This window comes from Poromitra crassiceps (assembly GCF_964638095.1).
Source record: "Poromitra crassiceps genome assembly, chromosome: 4".
Taxonomy (NCBI): Eukaryota; Metazoa; Chordata; class Actinopteri; order Beryciformes; family Melamphaidae; genus Poromitra; species Poromitra crassiceps.
This window is the reverse complement of record NC_139626.1, coordinates 26,667,240-26,692,087: the sequence shown is the minus strand read 5'-3', so window position 1 is coordinate 26,692,087 and position 24,848 is coordinate 26,667,240. Positions and strand designations below refer to the sequence as shown.

Below are 24,848 nucleotides of genomic sequence, written 5' to 3'. Positions count from 1 at the left end.
GCTGGATTTTTTAATTAGGTGACTGCCCTAATTACCTAATGATGTGATGTCATCAGTCATGTATGTCATCAGTGATGATGCCATCAGTGATGTCATCCTTCCTGGCTGAGGCATAAGTTCAGTGATGATGTCATCAGTAATGATGTCTTCAGTGATGTCATAGAGCAGGCGAAGCGGGGTAGCGGCCGAGCTGTGTATGTAATGCACCCCCGCGCAGCCTAGCCTACCCTGCTAGTACATTAATATATAAATACAAATAGTACAGGAGGTATTTAAACATAATGCAATCAATATATTATTATTGACTTTATTTGTAAAGCATTTTTCAAAAACAGTTTACAAAGCACTTACAGAGTCTGAATCAGAATAATAAAATACAATATAAAAACAAGAGATTACTTTAAAATTTTAAGCAATTTAGTAGAAATGTATTTTGAAGAAGAGTGAAACTTTAAAAGAGTGAACTCATTATGTTAGCCTTGGCAGTAGTAGAAATATAATAGAAATATATGAATGAAAATTACATTTATAACATTTTGCAAAATGGGGGGGATATGTCCAGTGACATACATACTAAATTCTACCAAAAATATAAAATAGATGCTGCATGAAAATAAATGGCAAATTATACTGTAGATATATGAGATCTACAGTATGAAAACACAGGTCTACAGAACCTTATTTATCTGTGTGCTCTCTGACCTCCAGGAGCAGGAGAGTGCCCAGGCGTCCGAGCAGCGATGTGCCCAGCTGGAGAAGGCGCGACGTGGGCTGGAGCTGCAGGTGACGGGCCTGTCTGAGCGTCTGGAGGAGGAGGAGGCCTGCTCCGCCCAGCTCGCCCTGCACCGCGACAGGCTGGAGGCCGAGTGCGGCAGCCTCAGGCGAGACCTGGACGAACTGGACGGTGCCCTGACAGCTACTGAGAGGGACAAACAGGTAAGAACACTCACTCTAGGATGCTACTGGAACTTATTATGCCTTAGGGCCTGTGTCCACAGAAGCTGTTTTTTGAGCTGCCAGTTCCTTTCTGCAATTTTCTTTCTACAGTAAAGCTTAATTGATACTTATTAGAAAGTGTCGCTCAGCACATGGTCGCAGATGAAAAAGAAAGTGTCGCTCATGGTGATGCATTTATACTTCGGTGAACGTTCACCTCGGTTCAACGGTCACGTGACACTCGAACGCTATAAGTGCAGACAGCCAAGAGAAGAGAGGGAATGGAATGCACAATGAAACCACGTCGGAGGCAAGATGTAAAACTCACCTCCTCTCTCTCTGGGAAATTGGTCACGATGTTCTTTGTGATTTTCAGAAGTCATACATCAAGGACAGGCTGATAAAAATAGCGGGGACACGTTCATTCATTTAAATCGAGCGAAAACCAAAACAAGGAAGTCATGCCCGTGTGGCGTCTGTATAGCCAATCAGACTTGTGTGACGCAATATGTGACGTAGTCAGTGACACTAGACATTTCACTAGGTAGCAGACACTGCTCGCCGACACTTGAAAGTGTCGACTCAAGTCCTCATTTCTGTCGGCGACCGTTTCAAAAGTGTCGGCAGACAAAGCATAAATTGGGCTTTATGCTCATCAATGCCACTTCTTTCGACCGACCAATCAAAATAGAGGAAGAGGCGTGACTGCGCTGTGTGTCTGTACACTTTGGAACTGATCTGGGCATTCATATTTTTTATATCCAAAGGGCTCCTCCATGAAAAAAAACGCTTTCTATGGACATGGCCCCTTATACTGGATGCCTTATACTCTCTATTCTGGATATACATTTGGTGCATTGGCTCCTAAAAGCGCTCCTTAAAGCGCATGGTGCAGGTTAGACACCACTTTGCATTAATATGGGGGACTTTTATGTAGCAATTAGGATTAACTTTTGTTTATTGATTTCCCCCCACACATAGCTGCTTCTAGACTGGTTTTCGTGAAGCATCTGGCACATAAAAACCCGCAAATCTAGCAATAACACCTGTGATGATTTTAACCCCTTCTAAAGCCACCTATTTCTGAAGAAAATGGTGAAAACGACATACCCAAACTAAAATGCTTACTGTGGCTGAACCGCTAGGGTTACAGACAACTGCCTGACCTTTTCTGAAAGGTAAGACTTTGAAGTTTCTGTTCCAAGTGTCAGAATGACTCTATGTGTTACTGACCCTGAGTAACACCAGCTCAAACACAGTGGTTGATTCTCGCCTAGAATAAAAAACACTTTTAGAGTGTAAACAGTTACCTGTGGTTGTTGTATTTATGGCTAGAAACCCAATGGAGACATAGCCACAGGCCTTACCACATCCCAACTCAAAGAAGATGAAAAAATACCAAAACATGAGTATTTGGCAGTGGTTTTTGTAGGGAGATACCTAGGCGGATTTCCAAAAAGCCATTATAAAAAGTCATTTGAAAAAGCCAAATAATCTGAAATGTTGTCTTTGTCTTTGTACAAAGACAGCTATAACTTCTGCTCTGTTGATCTGATCTGAAAAAGGAAGACATGGTTCGATGCGCAAGATTCAGCCGGTTAATTTGGTATGTAGCATGAACAGCATTGTTCAGAATTAACTACCTAATTAATCACATAAATGACAAATAAACAGCAAAAAATCAGAAACGTAACGCCGGCGTTACGGTGCCATGCATTACACAATAATCAATCAGATCATTACCTCCATTACCCCCGTACGCCCAGCGTCTGTCCTCTCACATCCTCTCTGCAGCTAAAACTCCCCCCCCCTTCTGGAGCTGAAACTGCTCTCCTTTGAGCTCCAGTGAGTGCCACATGCTCCAAATAAAGTAAGACCTGGAGTCTCTGCAGGGAGTGCAAGTCTGCCTCAGTTTGACCTACTTCTGCATCATGAATTTCAGGTCACTGTGGTCTCCTCCTGTAGACTGTGATCTCCTCCCTGTAGACTGTGGTCTCCTCCTGTAGACTGTGATCTCCTCCCTGTAGACTGTGATCTCCTCCCTGTAGACTGTGATCTCCTCCCTGTAGACTGTGGTCTCCTCCCTGTAGACTGTGATCTCCTCCTGTAGACTGTGGTCTCCTCCTGTAGACTGTGTTCTCCTCCTGTAGACTGTGGTCTCCTCCTGTAGACTGTGATCTCCTCCCTGTAGACTGTGGTCTCCTCCCTGTAGACTGTGGTCTCCTCCCTATAGACTGTGGTCTCCTCCCTGTAGACTGTGGTCTCCTCCTGTAGACTGTGGTCTCCTCCCTGTAGACTGTGGTCTCCTCCCTATAGACTGTGGTCTCCTCCCTGTAGACTGTGGTCTCCTCCTGTAGACTGTGGTCTCCTCCTGTAGACTGTGGTCTCCTCCCTGTCGACTGTGATCTCCTCCCTGTAGACTGTGATCTCCTCCCTGTAGACTGTGGTCTCCTCCCTGTAGACTGTGATCTCCTCCTGTAGACTGTGGTCTCCTCCTGTAGACTGTGTTCTCCTCCTGTAGACTGTGGTCTCCTCCCTGTAGACTGTGATCTCCTCCTGTAGACTGTGGTCTCCTCCTGTAGACTGTGGTCTCCTCCCTGTAGACTGTGGTCTCCTCCCTGTAGACTGTGATCTCCTCCTGTAGACTGTGGTCTCCTCCTGTAGACTGTGTTCTCCTCCTGTAGACTGTGGTCTCCTCCTGTAGACTGTGATCTCCTCCCTGTAGACTGTGGTCTCCTCCTGTAGACTGTGGTCTCCTCCCTGTAGACTGTGGTCTCCTCCTGTAGACTGTGATCTCCTCCCTGTAGACTGTGGTCTCCTCCTGTAGACTGTGGTCTCCTCCCTCTAGACTGTGATCTCCTCCCTGTAGACTGGTCTCCTCCCGTAGACTGTGATCTCCTCCCTGTAGACTGTGGTCTCCTCCCTCTAGACTGTGGTCTCCTCCCTCTAGACTGTGATCTCCTCCTCTAGACTGTGGTCTCCTCCTGTAGACTGTGGTCTCCTCCTGTAGACTGTGATCTCCTCCTGTAGACTGTGATCTCCTCCCTGTAGACTGTGGTCTCCTCCTGTAGACTGTGGTCTCCTCCTGTAGACTGTGATCTCCTCCCTGTAGACTGTGGTCTCCTCCTCTAGACTGTGGTCTCCTCCCTCTAGACCGTGGTCTCCTCCCTCTAGACTGTGATCTCCTCCCTCTAGACTGTGATCTCCTCCCTGTAGACTGTGGTCTCCTCCCTGTAGACGGCGACAGGCAGAAGCTGCACTGACATCTCCATCTATTTAACTGGGGTGTATTAGAGGATTAAGATGCCAAAGGAATGCACTGTACTCACAACATTGCCTTTGCCAGTGGAAAAAGATGGTGTTGATTTACCCCACTGCAATTTTACTTTGATTCATTCGATCTGGGTTGTGTTTTTAGGAAGGTGAATTTGGTGGCACATCCTCTAGCTATGTGTATACTTTGGCCCAATGTAGTACAGTTATTGTACATGGAGATTGTGAGGGCAATCCGATGCAGTAGATGTAGCAAGAGCGGACGTGTTTGGTATACAGCTTTAAGAAAACTGACGTGACCTTATTAACGTTTGGGACATATTGTCATAACAGTTATTATGAGTGGACATGATGTGTTTGACCATCTGTCTGTCATGCAGATATTGGAGTATTCTCATCCGTTTTCAAAACTGTTGCAAGGTGAGATCACCATAAACTGTTGATCTTCCCTTCTTTCTGCATGGTTCATCCCACTCCACTGGCTCCTCCCATTTGCAGCTCAGACAGCTTCTAAACTTCCACACTCGTCTCAGTAGGTCCCGATGTCTGAAAGAGGGAGCAGGATACCACATACATATATATACATATATATACATACAGTATACTGTATATACGCTTTGATGTCCATAAGAACCAGTCAAAATAATGACATCTGGTTTGGTCATGAAAGGAGATCATTGTTTTATGGTGTGGCCACAAAGCCGCACAGATTAGACCCGCTGTTTTCACAAGACATCATGGCGGTTTCCCCATGAGGGAAACATTTACCACAGTGGGAGGGAGGGGCTTAATTCTGCATATGTGTTGGGGGAAACATACATTTTCTTATACTTTTATGATTCATAATACTTGGTATATTCATATCTCTCTCTCTCTCCCTCTCTCGACCCCCCCCCCCCCCCCTCTCTCTCCCTCCCTCCAGTCATCAGACAGTGAGGTGAGGAAGCTGTCGGAGGAGCTTGTCCAAAAGGACAAGGCGGTGCAGAAGCTCCAGAAAGAGAAGGAGCATCTGGTGGAGCTCAGCCAGGTGAGACGAGTGTTCTAAAGGTCAAAGGTCACGGTAACTGATTTTTTTGGTCAAATCCCAGTCCAGTATAGTCGGGATCTGCTGAAGGGGTTTACGGGCATTCTAGATTTCTTTGAAGACGTGATGAATGAACAAAGATCAACAATATTTTTGTGTATTTGTCCTTTAAACACCCTATCATCATGCACCGTGCATCCGTTTGACAACTTACTATGAAGGATATAGTACAAAATTCACCTCATAATGATTCATGTCAGGCTAAAAAGATGTGTAAATTCACCTCATAATGATTCATGTCAGGCTAAAAACATGTCTAAATTCACCTCATAATGATTCATGTCAGGCTAAAAACATGTCTAAATTCACCTCTTAATAATTCATGTCAGGCTAAAACATGTCTAAATTCACCTCATACTGATCCATGTCAGGCTAAAACCATGTCTAAATTCACCTCATAAAGATTAATGTCAGGCTAAAAACATGTCTAAATTCATCTTATAATGATTTATGTCAGGCTAAAAACATGTCTAAATTCATCTTATAATGATTTATGTCAGGCTAAAAACATGTCTAAATTCATCTTATAATGATTTATGTCAGGCTAAAAACATGTCTAAATTCACCTCATAAAGATTAATGTCAGGCTAAAAACATGTCTAAATTCATCTTATAATGATTTATGTCAGGCTAAAAACATGTCTAAATTCATCTTATAATGATTTATGTCAGGCTAAAAACATGTCTAAATTTACCTCATACTGATTCATGTCAGTCTAAAAACATGCCTAAATTCACCTCATAATGATTCATGTCAGGCTGAAAACATGTCTAAATTCACCTCATAATGATTCATGTCAGGCTAAAAACATGTCTAGATTCACCTCACAATGATTCATGTCAGGGTAAAAACATGTCTAAATTCACCTCATAATGATTCATGTCAGGGTAAAAACATGTCTAGATTCACCTCACAATGATTCATGTCAGGGTACAAACATGTCTAGATTCACCTCACAATGATTCATGTCAGGGTAAAAACATGTCTAGATTCACCTCACAATGATTCATGTCAGGGTAAAAACATGTCTAAATTCACCTCATAATGATTCATGTCAGGGTAAAAACATGTCTAGATTCACCTCATAATGATTCATGTCAGGGTAAAAACATGTCTAGATTCACCTCACAATGATTCATGTCAGGGTAAAAACATGTCTAGATTCACCTCACAATGATTCATGTCGTGCTAAAAACATGTCTAAATTCACCTCATACTGATCCATGTCAGGCTAAAACCATGTCTAAATTCACCTCATAATGATTAATGTCAGGCTAAAAACATGTCTAAATTAATCTTATAATGATTCATGTCAGGCTAAAAACATGTCTAAATTCATCTTATAATGATTTATGTCAGGCTAAAAATATGTCTAGATTCACCTCATAATGATTCATGTCAGGCTAAAAACATGTCTAAATTCACCTCATAATGATTCATGTCAGGGTAAAAACATGTCTAGATTCACCTCACAATGATTCATGTCAGGGTACAAACATGTCTAGATTCACCTCACAATGATTCATGTCAGGGTAAAAACATGTCTAGATTCACCTCACAATGATTCATGTCAGGGTAAAAACATGTCTAAATTCACCTCATAATGATTCATGTCAGGGTAAAAACATGTCTAGATTCACCTCATAATGATTCATGTCAGGGTAAAAACATGTCTAGATTCACCTCACAATGATTCATGTCAGGGTAAAAACATGTCTAGATTCACCTCACAATGATTCATGTCGTGCTAAAAACATGTCTAAATTCACCTCATACTGATCCATGTCAGGCTAAAACCATGTCTAAATTCACCTCATAATGATTAATGTCAGGCTAAAAACATGTCTAAATTAATCTTATAATGATTCATGTCAGGCTAAAAACATGTCTAAATTCATCTTATAATGATTTATGTCAGGCTAAAAACATGTCTAAATTCACCTCATACTGATTCATGTCAGTCTAAAAACATGTCTAAATTCACCTCATAATGATTAATGTCAGGCTAAAAACATGTGTAAATTCACCTCTTAATAATTCATGTCAGGCTAAAACATGTCTAAATCCACCTCATACTGATCCATGTCAGGCTAAAACCATGTCTACATTCACCTCATAATGATTAATGTCAGGCTAAAAACATGTCTAGATTCACCTCATACTGATCCATGTCAGGCTAAAACATGTCTAAATCCACCTCATACTGATCCATGTCAGGCTAAAATCATGTCTAAATTCACCTCACAATGATTCATGTCAGGCTAAAAACATGTCTAAATTCACCTCATAATGATTAATGTCAGGCTAAAAACATGTCTAAATTCACCTCTTAATAATTCATGTCAGGCTAAAACATGTCTAAATCCACCTCATACTGATCCATGTCAGGCTAAAACATGTCTAAATTCACCTCATAATGATTAATGTCAGGCTAAAAACATGTCTAAATTAATCTTATAATGATTAATGTCAGGCTAAAAACATGTCTAAATTAATCTCATAATGATTCATGTCAGGCTAAAAACATGTCTAAATTCACCTCATACTGATTCATGTCAGTCTAAAAACATGTCTAAATTCACCTCTTAATAATTAATGTCAGGCTAAAACATGTCTAAATTCACCTCATACTGATCCATGTCAGGCTAAAACCATGTCTAAATTCACCTCATAATGATTCATGTCAGGCTAAAAGCATGTCTAAATTCACCTCATAATGATTCATGTCAGGCTAAAAACATGTCTAAATTAATCTTATAATGATTCATGTCAGGCTAAAAAAATGTCTAGATTAATCTTATAATGATTCATGTCAGGCTAAAAACATGTCTAAATTCACCTCATACTGATTCATGTCAGGCTAAGAACACGTCTAAATTCACCTCTTAATAATTCATGTCAGGCTAAAAACATGTCTAAATTCACCTCATACTGATTCATGTCAGGCTAAGAACATGTCTAAATTCACCTCACAATGATTCATGTCAGGCTGAAAACATGTCTAAATTCACGTCATAATGATTCATGTCAGGCTAAAAACACGTCTAAATTCACCTCTTAATAATTCATGTCAGGCTAAAAACATGTCTAAATTCACCTCATACTGATTCATGTCAGGCTAAAAACATGTCTAAATTCACCTCATAATGATTCATGTCAGGCTAAAAACACGTCTAAATTCACCTCATAATGATTCATGTCAGGCTAAAAACATGTCTAAATTCACCTCATAATGATTCATGTCAGGGTAAAAACATGTCTAAACTGAGTTAAGGTGGCGTTACATTCCTGCTTGTGTCTTGCTGTATATGATGTAGCTTTGGGTTTCATTTGTGATTGATTGTGTATTGATGCAATTGATAGGTTTGTACCATTTGTTAAAGCACAGAGAGCTTGCTGCTCAACGGAGAATGAAACATAAGTCAGGGAAAATAGAACCATATGGCCTGTGGAGCTGTCAAAACTGGCACTTACTCTATGATGAATGTGCTTCCCGTCTACACACACACGGACACACACACATGCGCACACATGCGCGCACGTACACACACACACACACACACGGACACACACACATGCGCGCGCACACACACACACACACACACACACACACACACACACACACACGAAAAGGAAAGAAATCGTAACCCCCTACAGTACAACCTCATCATACTCTATGGCGGCTATACAGTACAGTAAGAGGCCCTGCTCTGTAATGTGTGCCAGATGCTTGACCAACAGTAGCAGTCAATGTAATCTGTGGGAACAATTTAGCATCAAGCCTCATTATCCTCCGACTGTTTGCTGAACATGTCTTAGATTATGGATTGAATACAAAGAGAAGTTTGTAAAAAAAAAAACATCAATAAAAAGACAAGATGGCACAGAAACCCTTACAGATGCTTCAATTAGTTTAGTCACATGCTTTGTTTGACATTCCGACTAGGGATGCACAATATTGGATTTTCTTTTGCCGATATCCGACATGCCGATATTTTCCTACTGTTCTGGCCAAATGCCAATACCGATATATTTGTGCACTTTTTCCCACCTAATTTCAGAGAACATCAAGTCGTGTGTAGTAGTGGAATGCTGCATTCATGTGCTCCTCGGATATATCGTTCATTTACGAGTTACGAGCACGTGAGTGGCCCTCCAATGTTGTATCTATGAGTGGGGAATTTCAATGATACCCGAGTTTCCGAGTTGTGACGTTACGTGACGTTTCGGGACTACGAAAATGGCGGTGTCACCAATTGACCAATTGAATTGAAAATTATACATTTTGTTATTCTGTTCATAGTAGCTATCGTTTAAGGTACATGACGGACGATCCCGTCTTTATTTGCCACAATGCACATACGCATTATACACACAAACACACACACACATAAACACACACACACACACACACACACACACACACACACACACACATACACACACACACAGACATGTTTAGAGGCGCAGAGGAGTTTGTCCTCCGCATTTTTCCATCCTGGCTTGTCCTTGCTCCATGGTCAGGCCAGGAGCGGTGGGCAGCTGCAGTGAAGCGCTCGGGGACCAACTTCTTTGAACTGCCGCTGGTCAGACGCTGATCTTCTGCATGTTTTTAGTGGGGGGTTCATATTGATGTTATATGGAGGAAACCCCAGGGGAGCACAGGGAGAACATGCAAACTCCACACAGAAAGGCCCTTTCAACGAGATAGCCCACCTATTATTATTTTTTGCACAATATCGCCTATGTAGCTTCGATAATGGCCCACTACTTGATTTTGGTAAGAAAACACCAGCCACAAGAAAACAACCTTACTTCTGGCATCCATGTTTGTTGCTCTTACTGTCCAAAAGCACTTGAATGGTGTCATGTGGTAACTATGGGTTAGGGTTAGGGTTAGGGTTAGGGTTAGGGTTAGGGTTAGGGTTAGGCAGGTGGATATGAGGCAATGTGGCAGCTAGGTGGATCTGAGGCAACATCTGCAGCCCAGGCTCAGCCGTCTTGTTTGTCCACTGCAGCATTACTTTACATTACTTTACATTACTTTACATTACTTTACATTACATTACATTACTTTACATTACTTCATATTACATTACATTACATTACATTACATTACTTTACATTACATTACTTTACATTACTTTACTTTACATTACTTTACATTACTTTACATGCAGCAGGCCATTGAGGATTTGCAGAGCGAGGAGGAGAAGGTCAACTTGCTCACCAAGGAGAGAGCCAAGCTACAGATGCTAGCTGAAGATGTAAGTATATTTGTTGTTCATTTATTGTAGATATATATTGGAGTCACATTGCATTGCGCTCATTGCACCGTAATTTATCTATTTTTCTGTTCTTGTCTTTCTTGTGTTCAGCTGGAGTACCAGCTGGACCAGGAGCGGCGTCAGCGTGGCGAGCTGGAGAAGGGCAGGAGGAAGCTGGAGGGTGACAGCAGGTCCACCCTGGAGAGCCTTGGAGAGATGGAGAGGATGAGGAGCGGCCTGGAGGACCTGATCAAAAAGTCAGTCCAAGACACCATTGAGTGCTGAATTGTTCAAAACACATGACACACTAGAACAACCACACCGCGGATATATGCCTCCGCCAACAAGTGAGCAGTCGACATGCATGTCCGTCCAGACTTTGACATTTGAGCCAAATATGAAGAAATTCCGTGAAGGTGTTACTGAGATATGGCGTTACCGAGCTTGAAAATGGCATTCGTGACGTCACAGTGACCTTGACCTTTGACCACCAAAATGTAATCAGTTCATCCTTGAGTCCAAGTGAACGTTTGAGACAAATTATATGAAATTCCATCAAGGCGTTCCAGAGATATCACGTTAATGAGCATGAAACGAGCAGTTGTGATGTCACAGTAACCTTGAACTTTGACCACCAATCTAATCAGTTCATCCTTGAATCCAAGTGGACGTTTGAGGGAAATTAGAAGAAATTCTGTCAAGGCGTTCTTGAGATATCGCATTAACAAGCTTGAAAATGGCATTAGTGAGGTCACAGTGACCTTGAACTTTGACCACTAAAATCTAATCAGTTCACCCTTCACTCCAAGTGGACGTTTGAGGCAAATTTGAAGAAATTCCGTCAAGGTGTTCTCGAGATATCGCGTTAACGAGCTTGAAAATGGCATTCATGAGGTCATAGTGACCTTAACCTTTGTCCTTTGACCACCAAAATCGAATTAGTTAATCCTTGAGTCAGTTAAAGTTAAGTTAAGTTATTTTATATTTATTTATCCCCATGGGGAAATTCATCCTCCATTTGACCCATCCTCTACTAGGAACCTTCCTAGAACTAGGAGCAGTGTGCAGTGTGCACCCACAGTGCAGCGCCCGGGGACCAACTCCAGTTATTTTTCCATTGCCTTGTTCAGGGGCACTGACAGAGTATTAACCCTAACATACATGTCTTTGATGGTGGGAGGAAACCGGAGCACCCGGAGAAAACCCACACGAACACAGGGAGAACATGCAAACTCCACACAGAAAGGACCTGGGACAGACGGGGTTTGAACCCGGGACCTTCTTGCTGTGAGGCAACAGTGCTAACCGCTGAGCCACCTTGTCCTTGTTGACGTTTGAGCCAAATTGGAATTAATTATGTCAAGGCTTTCCCGAGATATCGCGTTAAAGTGTTTGGAAACGGGGTTCGTGAGCATGAAATGAGCGGTCGTGAGGTCACAGTGACCTTTAACTTTGACCTTTGACCACCAAAATCAAATCAGTTCATCCTTGAGTCCAAGTGGACGTTTGAGGCAAATTCGAAGAAATTACATCAAGGCGTTCCTGAGATATCGCGTTGACAAGCTTGAAAATGGTGTCCGAGGGGTCACAGTGACCTTGACCTTTAACTTTTCATCACCAAAATCAAATAATTTCATCCTTGCATGCAAGTCGATGTTTGAGCCAAATTGGAAGAAATTATGCAAAGGCATTCCTGAGATATCGCGTTAACGAACTTGGGAATAGCGTTTGTGAGGTCACAGTGACCTTGAACTTTGACCTTTGACCACCAAAATCGAATCAGTTCATCCTTGAGTCCAAGTCGATGTTTGAGGCAAATTTGAAATTCCGTCAAACCGTTCCTCAGATATCGCGTTAACGAACATCCGACGGACGGACGGACGGACGGACGGACAACCCGAATCCATAATGCCTCCGGCCTGGCTATCGCCGGCGGAGGCATAATAATGGCAAATTGTATTCTTTGCTAGCTCTCGCGGGCCACATAAAATGAGGTGCTGGGCCAGATTTGGCCCCCGGGCCTTAAGTTTGACACATGTACAGTATACTCAGTACAGTACAGTATATACCTCATATGCCAGACAAAAAAGGTGGGTAAATTGATTTGAGATTGGTTAACCCACTCTTCAACTTGTAGGAATAGAGCAAGTGAACATAAGTATGTTAGTGATGTAAGTAATTAAATGTAATTCATTTAAATCTCCACCTTTCCAAAGCATAGTTACAAAATGTTGTACAAGTGAGAAAGCATAGAATAAAAGCAAAATAAAATAGTAAAATATACACAAATGACTATAAGTATACATGCACATTTACAAAAGTATATAGCCTACATATACACATACATCCTACATACATGCACATATCTGTACTGTATGTACACCTACAGAAGACTGAGCTGTCCTGAGATGTTCTCACAACTCTATGATACATGCTCCGATCACATTTCATTAACCTAGGAAACAGAAAAAAAACAACAACACTGACGTTCAGTATATCAAAAAGTTCTTGACATTTTTATGTGACGCTCCTGACTTGAAGCCCTTGCACTATAACATGATATGTGCTTCAAAGTCCCGTTATCTACAGTACACTTTGACGTGTACGCCCCCCAAGCATTCAGTAACGTCCCAACATGTTTGCATCTGCCCCCGGTAATATGAGAGCAAATGGATGCAATCCCTTTACTTTACCTTGCAGCGTGACTGGGCTGCAGACAAGAGGCAACTGTCAGAGGGAACACACATCCATGCACGCACATACAGAGGCACACACCAATTAACAATACCCTTATAAAGTCAAAACTTGATTAATGAAACGCGTGACTCACTCTGTTGCTAAGGTGTTCTGTTGTCTCAAACAGTCTGGCAAAGAAAATGAAATGTGCCACTCAACGCTCCCCCTCTCTTTGAAGGAGAGACCTGGAGATGTGCAGTACCAGCTCCAAGCTAGAAGCAGAAGAGGCCCTCAACATTGGATTGCAGAGGAGGAGCAAGGAGCTGCAGGTCAGACGCTGCTGTTAGCCCTCGTTCACACAGGACGCCGAAGCAACGCTCAACCAAAGCTGTACCTACGCTGTACCCACACGTTTCATTTTGGCGTCCTTGTTAACAGGCGGAGCCGTTCACACCACCCGCACGCGTGCCACGCTGACGCCGTGCCGAAGCCACGCTCACGCCACGCTGAAGCGATCACTCAGGCCTGACGGCGAATTTCCAAGCGTGACGCTGAAGCCGTGAAGTTGTGAGGCATGAAGTCAATGGGGGTTGTTGTGGGCGGGTTCAAGGCGCGAGAGTAGGCGCTGAGAGGAAGAGAGGAAAAGAGAAAGCGTCTTGTGTGAACAGTAAGGCGTACGTTCAGCTTGTGGCTGCTTCAAGCTTCAGTTCTGCTTACGTTCGGCGTTCTGTGTGAATGTAGGCTTAGTCTGTCTCTGTGCCACGTGCACACACACACACATGCACATCATCAGCAGTAAATGTCAGGTTTTGTCAGAGCCCTGACGAAGCCTCCTGCGTGAGATGAAATGTTTGTTTGGTTGGTTGGTTGGTTGGTTGATTGGTTGATTGATTGATTGATTGATTGATTGATTGATTGATTGATTGATTGATTGATTGATTGATTGATTGATTTTATTTTGGATAAAGAATGACAACATCCAAGGGATGACATGAAAAAGTTTAAACACTTATTTCCATCATGGTCCCTGGTCTTATAAAAAGATGACATACTGTAGTAACACATAACATCAAATAAACAATACAGAACAAACGTACTTTCAACGAGGAGCCAATTCAACTCTTTAAAATGAGTTGGGCTAATGTGTGTTCTTGGACTGAGGTTAAGGATGACCCTCATTCGTTTGTTTTGCCTGTCTTTTGATTTGTTTGTTATACTACTTACTGTACCAGGATATACAGGTGTAGTCATAGTGACATTGATTGACATTGGTGTGGGGAATAAAGCACGGGAGGGGTATGTGGTAACCTCTTTTCCTAGGTTTTCCCTGATAACAGCACCGATTGAAAAAGTCTGTTGGAGGATGTGCATTCATTTCATTCGTTTGAACTTGTCAGTGCCAAGCCCCATCTTCTCACTTGATTTATTACCCCAGTAAACACTTTCCTAACGAGTTTATGGTCTCAGTCGCTAGTTTCAAGTCTTTCAAGTTAAGCAGGCGGTGCTGCAGCTCTGTCTGGCAAAAAAAGAAAAATTAGATGGCTATGATGTCACGGAGGCTACGTCCATATTGTTACACAGTCTATGATGTCACGGAGGCTACGTCCATATTGTTACACAGTCTATGATGTCATGGAGGCTACGTCCATATTGCTACACAGTCTATGATGTCACGGAGGCTACGCCCATATATTGTTATATATATATTGTTATGGTCCACACTTGTTATGGTCCTCACTGGAGCGATAGCTGAATACAAGAAGTTCAGCCCCGTTCTCTGGGGGTTGTTGAAAGGCATTCTGGGAAATGTAGAACACAAGCCCAATTTATACTTGTTCTGTTGACACTTTTGAAACCGTGGCCAACAGAAATAAGGTCTTTGTCGACACTATCAAGTGTCGCCGAGTAGTGTCTCCTACCAAGTGAAATTTGTAGTGTCGCTGACTATGTCACATAGTGTCGCGCAAGTGTGTTTGGCGTGATTGGCTAGATAGAAGAAAGAGCACACGCGGTTGACTTCCTTGTTTTGGTTTTTGCTGTATTGAAATGAATATGAAAACATGTCCCTGCTATTTTTATCGGCCTGTCCTGGATGTATGACTTCGTGAAAATCACAAAGAACACCGTGACCAACTTCCCAGAGAGAGAGGAGGTGAGTTCTTGCAGGGACAGCGCGGTAGTTTGTTAACCGTTTCCATTATGTTGCAATCTGCCTTTTTATGTCCGACGTGGTTTCACTGTAGAGATTTTATTACTGCCTGGGGACCTGACGAGTCTGTGAGCTCATGTTTAATTTGCTTTGACAGTTGGGAAGTGGTCTGGCGATGTCAGGTTAGACATAAACAAACCAGCATACAGCAGATTCCCTCTCTTGGCTGTCTGCACAAGTTCTCTATAACGTTCGAGTGTCACGTGACCGTTGAGCGTGTTCACTGAACCATAAATGCAGCAACATGAGCAACACTTTATTGTCGGCACCATGTGTCGGGCGACACTTTGCATAAATATAAATTAGGCTTAACTGAAGTAGAAGAGGCAGGGGTACACCATTCATTCATTTCCTTTATTTTACCAGGTAGATTATTGAGAACACATTTTACAATAATGACCTGGCCAAGAGGACATAGAGGTCACACACAAAATAACAATACAGATGGACAAATATAAACAGTGTTAAAAGCATTACCAAAAACAGGCACAGACATAGGAATTCACATGCAGGGCAGACAGGACATAGTGCAGGGTTAGGAGACGGGCAGGGCATACAGGACATAGTGCAGGGTTAGGAGACGAGGCAGGGCAGACAGGACATAGTGCAGGGTTAGGAGACGAGGCAGGGCATACAGGACATAGTGCAGGGTTAGGAGACGAGGCAGGGCATACAGGACATAGTGCAGGATTAGGAGACGGGGCAGGGCAGTCAGGACATAGTGCAGGATTAGGAGGCAGGGCAGACAGGACATAGTGCAGGGTTAGGAGACGAGGCAGGGCAGACAGGACATAGTGCAGGGTTAGGAGACGAGGCAGGGCAGACAGGACATAATGCAGGATTAGGAGACGAGGCACGGCAGACAGGACATAGTGCAGGGTTAGGAGACGAGGCAGGGCAGACAGGACATAGTGCAGGGTTAGGAGACGGGCAGGGCATACAGGACATAGTGCAGGATTAGGAGACGGGGCAGGGCAGTCAGGACATAGTGCAGGATTAGGAGACGGGGCAGGGCAGACAGGACATAGTGCAGGGTTAGGAGACGAGGCAGGGCAGACAGGACATAATGCAGGATTAGGAGACGAGGCACGGCAGACAGGACATAGTGCAGGGTTAGGAGACGGGCAGGGAAGACAGGACATAGTGCAGGGTTAGGAGACGAGGCAGGGCAGACAGGACATAGTGCAGGGTTAGGAGACGAGGCAGGGCAGACAGGACATAGTGCAGGGTTAGGAGACGGGGCAGGGCAGACAGGACATAGTGCAGGGTTAGGAGACGAGGCAGGGGAGTCAGGACATAGTGCAGGGTTAGGAGACGGGGCAGGACAGACAGGACATAGTGCAGGGTTAGGAGACGAGGCAGGGCAGACAGGACATAGTGCAGGGTTAGGAGACGAGGCAGGACAGACAGGACATAGTGCAGGGTTAGGAGACGGGGCAAGGCAGACAGGACATAGTGCAGGGTTAGGAGATGAGGCAGGACAGACAGGACATAGTGCAGGGTTAGGAGACGGGGCAGGGCAGTCAGGACATAGTGCAGGGTTAGGAGACGAGGCAGGGCAGACAGGACATAGTGCAGGGTTAGGAGACGGGGCAGGGCAGACAGGACATAGTGCAGGGTTAGGAGACGAGGCAGGGCAGACAGGACATAGTGCAGGGTTAGGAGACGGGGCAGGGCAGACAGGACATAGTGCAGGGTTAGGAGACGGGGCAGGACAGACAGGACATAGTGCAGGGTTAGGAGATGAGGCAGGGCAGACAGGACATAGTGCAGGGTTAGGAGACGAGGCAGGGCAGACAGGACATAGTGCAGGGTTAGGAGACGAGGCAGGGCAGACAGGACATAGTGCAGGATTAAGGGCTCATTATGCTTTCCGCATCAGCGAGGAACGCGAGTGTCCGCGCGGAAAAGTGACGTCAAATCAGCAGACACGCCCCTCCGCAAGGCTCCGTGCGGACGGTTTTCGCCTGGCCGTGCACACCCCGAATTTTGTAACTACGCGGACGCGGCTGGGCGGACAAAGTGGAGTTTTCAAGACTCGCCCTCAATTCCGCGAGCAGAAACCCGCACAGAGTCTAAAAGCTCCACACGTTTCCTCGTCGGATTCCGTGTCTCTCATTTCCGTGCGGCCGGCCAAAGCTTCAAGCATAATCCAGGCTTTAGAAGACGAGGCAGGGCAGACAGGACATAGTGCAGGGTTAGGAGAAGGGCAGGGCAGACAGGACATAGTGCAGGGTTAGGAGACGAGGCAGGGCAGACAGGACATAGTGCAGGGTTAGGAGACGGGGCAGGACAGACAGGACATAGTGCAGGGTTAGGAGACGGGGCAGGGCAGTCAGGACATAGTGCAGGGTTAGGAGACGAAGCAGGGCAGACAGGACATAGTGCAGGGTTAGGAGACGGGGCAGGGCAGACAGGACATAGTGCAGGGTTAGGAGACGGGCAGGGCAGTCAGGACATAGTGCAGGGTTAGGAGACGAGGCAGGGCAGACAGGACATAGTGCAGGGTTAGGAGACGGGGCAGGGCAGACAGGACATAGTGCAGGGTTAGGAGACGAGGCAGGGCAGACAGGACATAGTGCAGGGTTAGGAGACGAGGCAGGGGAGTCAGGACATAGTGCAGGGTTAGGAGACGGGCAGGGCAGACAGGACATAGTGCAGGGTTAGGAGACGAGGCAGGGGAGTCAGGACATAGTGCAGGGTTAGGAGACGGGCAGGGCAGACAGGACATAGTGCAGGGTTAGGAGACGGGCAGGGCAGACAGGACATAGTGCAGGGTTAGGAGACGGGGCAGACAGGACATAGTGCAGGGTTAGGAGACGGGGCAGACAGGACATAGTGCAGGGTTAGGAGACGGGCAGGGCAGACAGGACATAGTGCAGGGTTAGGAGACGGGCAGGGCAGACAGGACATAGTGCAGGGTTAGGAGACGGGGCAGGGCAGACAGGACATAGTGCAGGGTTAGGAGACGAGTCAGGGTAGTTGACAATTGCAGACGTGTTAAAAAAGTCAATCTCAGCACTTCATCACATTGAATACCGGATTGATATAACAGTGTAGCAGTATGTGAGTGGCAGAGAAGGAACTAATAAGTGACATTAATGATATAATATTTGGTTGGAATGATAACTTGCATACACCTGGATCTCGGCTTGGAGACCACTGGGCTGGAGGGACATTAAGGGGGCTCAGCTGTAGCTTACAGAACACTGGAGAGACACATTCCTGCCTTTCAACAGAGCTGCTGCGCTCTGCGCTGTGATTGGACCAGTCACTTCACAGCTGTGTGCCTGTCAGGAGATGGTTCAAACACAGCGCCTACATCCAAACTGATAACCATCTCCTGACTCCCTGATGGTGTGAATGGGGAGGATTGCAGTCAATCCCTCCTTTTATATGTTTGTGAAATAGGGAAGTTTCCACCAAAAGGGACGTGCCCTACAGCTGACAAACACACAAAACACTATGCATGTTTCATTCTCATATGATGTCAGTAACTGAGAGGGCAGCTGCTTCTTAAGATATTATGTGACTACAATAGGATTGAAGTCATTTTGATATTTAATTTAAAGTGACAATCTACAACACCAGTCCATACCCGCTTTGGACTTTTATTCCAAAAACAAACCGTTGCAGAGATAAATGGAGTGTCAACCTGAAGACTTCTCTCTTTGGCGGCATATGGCCACACCCCTTGCTTTCACCGGCGCTCTCTATAAAACAGTGCTGCGCCCAGCAATCAGCTCCTAATAGGATTCTCAGTGAGCCTTAAGCCAAGAGGGCCTCGTTGATTTCATCAAACTAGAGATTACTTATAAATCTTTCATTTTATTTCAATTCAGCTACAACCCTCTCTTGGGCTTCGCTTATTGGATAAAGCGGAGCCTGTTGGGTCCACGTTCACTTCGACACTCAACGCAGTGGCCACCATCAGCTCATATTATGGCACGTTCCTGGAGTGAGATGTGCAGAGGGCAGTCTACACCCGCTCCACCGCCGGGGGGACGCGCCCCTGAGGTGATGGCAAGGCGGTACACAGTTAATATAGGTCCTGGCGGGCACCGCCCATGGAGTTTATGCGTGTAATATGCTTGCATGAACATGTATTATGTAGACAAGCGTCCGTGCTTCACGCATAAGGGAGGCAAACATAATGATACGCATGTCTGATGTCTGACCCAAGGACCATCCTGTCCGGGGACTAGGCATGCAAGCTTTTTATCACTCCGAAGGACAAGCTCTCATCCAGAGGATAACTGTCGGGGGCGAAGAAACGACTAGTTGTCACTGCGCGCACCAGTGGGTCAGGGATAACTCTGAGACATCGCTCAGGTAAAAGCCGATGAAGGGGCCAGCAGAAGCCCAAGTTGCCGCTGAGCAGATGTCCTCTACTGACTAGAGGAGCCGTACACGGGCCTCAAATCTAGGCCCTAGCCCGGCCCGGGCCCTACATGTTCGCGCCCGAGCCCGATGTGAGCCCTACGGCTTGTCAGAATTTCGGCCCTGAGCCCGGCCCCCGGCCATGCCCCCCCCCCCCCCCCTACCCCCAAACCTTATGTGTTTGATCAATTTATTTGATAGCCTAAGCCTATCAAATCAACACTATACAAAAAAAGTGCATTAAAACACTTTGAACACCACAATGTGTCAATTCAAACGTTAAAAAGCAAAACAAAAGCAAAAACAGGCAGGCCCAGCCCTAGCTAGTAATGTGAAAATCGGCCCTAGCCCGGCCCGCCTCGGGCCCCCTCGGGCTCAGGCCAGAATGCGGGGCTGTACTACTGACATGCCTCTAAGGAGGGCTGTGGAAGAGGAGGTGGCTCTTGTGGAGTGCACACTGACACTATGGAGGGTCAGTCCCTGACGCCTTGTAAGCCTCTGTGATCGCGTCACAAAGCCAGTGGGAGAGCCGCTGTTTCGACAGCGTACAGTTCTCACAGTCAGAGAGGCCCGTAGTGACAAACAGCTGTTGTGTCTGTCTGAGGTTAGCCATGCGCAAAACGTATTGGGAAAGCGCGCGTATCGGGCAAAGCCGGTGCGCCGCCTCCTCTGAAGCGTTTTTGAGAGGAGGGGGGAAGAACCCCTCCAGAGAGATGGCCCTTGACCGAAAAGAGTGATTTTGGTATGAAGGAGGGGTTGGGCAGCGGGGTAGCTGTGCTACTATCCTCTCTGATCAAGAGGCAGGACGGTGCCACTGACAAAGCGCACAGGTCTCTCACTCTTTGGGCTGAAGTGAGGGCCAAGAGGAGGGCCGTTGAGAGAGCATCTTGAGCGAGATCTGATCTATTGGCTCAAAGGGAGGCTCTCCCAGGGCATGCAGGACCAAGGGCAAATTCCACTGGAGGGCCAGGGAGTTCACCATATCCCATTGGAGGGCCAGGGAGTTCACCATATCCCATTGGAGGTCCAGGGAGTTCACCATATCCCATTGGAGGTCCAGGGAGTTCACCATATCCCATTGGAGGTCCAGGGAGTTCACCATATCCCATTGGAGGTCCAGGGAGTGCACCGTAGGGCTGTCGCGCCTCAGTCCTTTCAGGAAGCGCTTGACAAGGCTATGTGAGAAGACAGATCTATCTCTAGCCTTCATGGCACGACGAAATAGCGGCCGCTTCTTCCTCATACTGAGTAGAGAAGAACTCGACGTGGCGCTGGAGCTCTTCCGTGGACAGCTCCCTGCATTAGGGACGGGCAGTGAGAGCGATACTGGCGTGCCGGTGACTGGTTGTGGATCCTGGACCACTTCTGTTACTATTTTTAGTCCTGTTGTTATTACAGCTGCTACTGGGGGGCTGTGGCTCAGGAGGTAGAGCGGGTCGTCCACTAATCATCGATCCCCGGCTCCTCCAGTCCGCATGTCGAAGTGTCCTTGGGCAAGACGCTGAACCCCGGATTGCTCCCGATGGCTGTGCCAGCACCCTGCGTGGCAGCTTGTCGCCTTAATTCGGTGTGTGAATGGGTGAATGTAGGCACATTGTAAAGCGCTTTGGATAAAAGCGCTATATAAATGCAGTCCATTTACCATTTACAGGTCTGCTCAAGCTTTTCTTCCCCTTTAAAGGTTTTTTTTCCTTGCCGCCTTCGCCAAGTGGTCATTGTTTCAACGTAGCCTTGCAGTCAAATATATATAAATATATATATACAAATAAATTTGATTGATTGATTGATTTTAGTCTTCAGTTCAATTAACGTGACATCTTGCCGGCATAAAGGTGTCCATGCTGCCGTGTTATTATCGCTGCGTTTTCTCCCTCTCTCTCAAATTACCTGACTGTATATCAGCTGTTTGTGTCTGGTTAGCTACAGGTTGCTGGCTGACAGGAGCAGAAGTCTCAACACCCACACACACACACACACACACACACACACACACACACACACACACACACACACACACACACACACACACACACACACTTTTCGCAAAAAGAAACTTTACACCGCACGGTGATGCAATATGACGACAAAACAACAGCCCTGTTCAGAATCGGTCCCTATGACAGAAATAGTGGACTATTTAGTGTGTCGCCATTTTTTTTATAGTGTCCGAATTCTCAACTGTTAATTTGATTCACTATTTAGTCCACTATAAAATACCCACAATGCACAGGGATTTCTAGTGAACAGCGAATGTACCCTACATTTTCGCCGGTATACCATAATGCAATGAGGTTGTCTTTACCGAAGGAGAATTAGAAAGTCATTAGCTCGCGAGCTAACAAGCTTGTGAGCTACTTGACCAGCAAAGCTTGCTATTAGGAGACAGCAACATAGTTGACAAATCCACACATGCACGTAATTAGAATTTCAATGGTTTATTTAGGATTTCGCAGTCAAAACATGCAACATCAATAGTACCTGAGGACATCTCAATCTGCTCATGAGCTCAGTTGTTTATGTGAATACCTGACGTATCTGGTGACGTAATGATCCTCAGAAAAGAAATATGTGTAGTGTCCAAAACCCATTTTGATCATTCCCCATATAGTTCACTATATGATCAACACTATGGGGAATAGTGAGTGAGTGAATGAGTGAACGATTCCGAACGCGGCTAGTATGTGTGGAGGCGATTATGTTAGCTTCTTTCTTCTATTTTTGATTCTGTTTTATCCATTTACAAGCATGTCAGCGTGCCTGCTGCATGAAGGCCCTGCTGCATGAAGGCCCTGCTGCATGAAGGGCCTGCTGCATGAAGGCCCTGCTGCATGAAGGGCCTGCTGCATGAAGGCCCTGCTGCACGAAGTCCCTGCTGCACGAAGGGCCTGCTGCATGAAGGCCCTGCTGCATGAAGGCCCTGCTGCATGAAGGGCCTGTGGCATGAAGGGCCTGCTGCATGAAGGGCCTGTGGCATGAAGGGCCTGCTGCATGAAGGGCCTCTGCCCTAAACACTCCTGTTTGGTTCTGCGGTGCAGTTTTTGCTTTGTTTTTACTCCGAAATTGTTTCCACCCGGTCCATGAAAGCTGGGAGAAAGTTGGTGAGCGACGTGGATAGAGACTGAGAACTGAGTCCATGTAGCACATAATGATCTTCTCATGAGAAGATTAAGACTTGAGTGTTAGTTGTTTTGATTCTGTTGGCTTTATACTCTATTTACTATGTTGAGCCTGCCTCTGCACAGCCATTTTAAATGAGGAGGAGAGTGGAGTTTATACTCAGGCTTTTACCATCAATCTCACTGTGTCATCAGTGATCAAATCAAACAGGCCTGAGAGCGTTTATCTGTGCCACTGGTGCATGCTGCAGATAGAATGTGTTTTGTCTGTCTGTGTCCCTTGTTGGAGATGAGTAGAGAGAGACCAAGAGAGAGAGAGAGAGAGGCAGTGAGATGGCAGCTTGTAAAGTTCAGGTAGAGCTCCTCAGCCCAGGCCCATGCCTCTCGGAGCCTGATGTTTCATCCAGAGGTTTGTCAGGGGGGGAATAAAGAGCGTCTTTGTCCGCTCACCGCCTCTGATTGGACGAGTGAAAGGCGATCCGTGGGTCTGCGAGGGTGGACATGTTTTCAAATTTACTGTAGCTTTGGCATTCTCCCTATCTCACAATGAAGCCTTTATGTGTGTGTGTGTGTGTGTGTGTGTGTGTGTGTGTGTGTGTGTGTGTGTGTGTGTGTGTGTCTGTGTCTGTGTCTGTGTCTGTGTCTGTGTCTGTGTCTGTGTGTGTGTGTGTGTGTACTTTCGGTTGGGACTCCTCTCCTCCTACTACTACTGATAAAGATGCAGGTGGACAGATGGGCCATCTGATTGGACCGCCATCTTGTCTGTCGCCCACTCGCGTCTGGTTTTGATATAAAGGTCACATGAATATGTCGACATAGCAGACTCAATGAGATAGCTTTGTGTATCTTTTATGATGACCCCCCCCCCCCTTCCCCTGTCTGTGCTCTGTAATTCAAAGCAGCAGGGTTGAACGGGGGTACGCCGGGGGTTGCGGGGGCCCACTGTCCTGTGAGTTACTACTTCTTACGACGGCCCCCGCGCTCTTAGCCCTTTTATTACACGGCACACCGCCGCAGCGCTGTAAAGGGCACGCCACGATCGGAGGAGCTAAAGGTCAGCAGGTTGACCTGCTGTCTGGTTTACGCCAGATGTTTCACTGTGAGGTCAGATCGCGCTGCGGTGGTCATCATCGTTGCATTCGAATGATGCATTTTCATAACCTTGTGAGGCAGCTGGATTCGCGCGAGATCATGAGATCACCATCACATGACCAATCTATCTTGTCGCGCTCCAATCTATTCTTTTTGGTTTGAATCCGAACCACCAGTGGTTTGGACCTATGTCATAGGACGCTGATCGAGCCTCATAGGACCTAGGGCTGTCACGGTAATCGCATCACCTATGTTACGATCAATAGGCGATATTCCCCAACTCATGATCATGAAAATATGATAATATTTACCTATGTATTTCTGGCTCTTTTGATCGTTGAATAATGCTGAATTCTTCGATGGACATATGTTCCTGTACCTTTAAGAGGCCTCTTGCCTCTAGAAGGGGAGTCCCGGTTTGGAGAAGGAAGGAGTTCCGGGGTGAGGAGGACAGTGATTCACACGGAGGACAGATTCGCTAGGAGCTACGTGGATACTATACAACTTATATTTTCATTCCTACCTTTTGGTGGGGCGGAACTGAACGTGTGAGGCCTGGACGGCTCTCACATCTCACAGACGACAGAGCTGGCCATGTTGAGAGGGTCCGAACTACCAGCCGGCCCGGTGAGGCTGACTGCGATGGTGCCAGTCATCCTGCACCAATGGCCTACGTGGCCATTCAGCTATATTTCAACAATCAAACAGCCTACTCTTCATGTAATCTTTGGCAATTCATGTTACAATGGTCGATGGTGATAATGTGCCCCCAAGACACAAGTTTAATTGATAAGTTGGACATTGACATTGTCAC

General features: G+C 45.7%; 1 protein-coding gene across 2 annotated transcripts in view; it reads left to right on the top strand.

The window, feature by feature from the left end:
- The window catches only part of LOC310775540 (uncharacterized protein), a 105,677-nt gene that overhangs the window by 33,839 nt on the left and 46,990 nt on the right, over positions 1-24,848 (top strand). Inside the window, exons 3-7 of one of the 2 annotated variants that reach the window (XM_083635708.1) lie at positions 709-936; positions 5,132-5,236; positions 10,478-10,561; positions 10,673-10,818; positions 13,476-13,566. In XM_083635708.1, the coding sequence (XP_083491834.1) occupies positions 709-936; positions 5,132-5,236; positions 10,478-10,561; positions 10,673-10,818; positions 13,476-13,566 (654 nt within the window). Of the gene's footprint in view, positions 1-708; positions 937-5,131; positions 5,237-10,474; positions 10,562-10,672; positions 10,819-13,475; positions 13,567-24,848 lie in introns of both variants that reach the window. The other variant, XM_083635707.1, reaches the window with a different exon arrangement.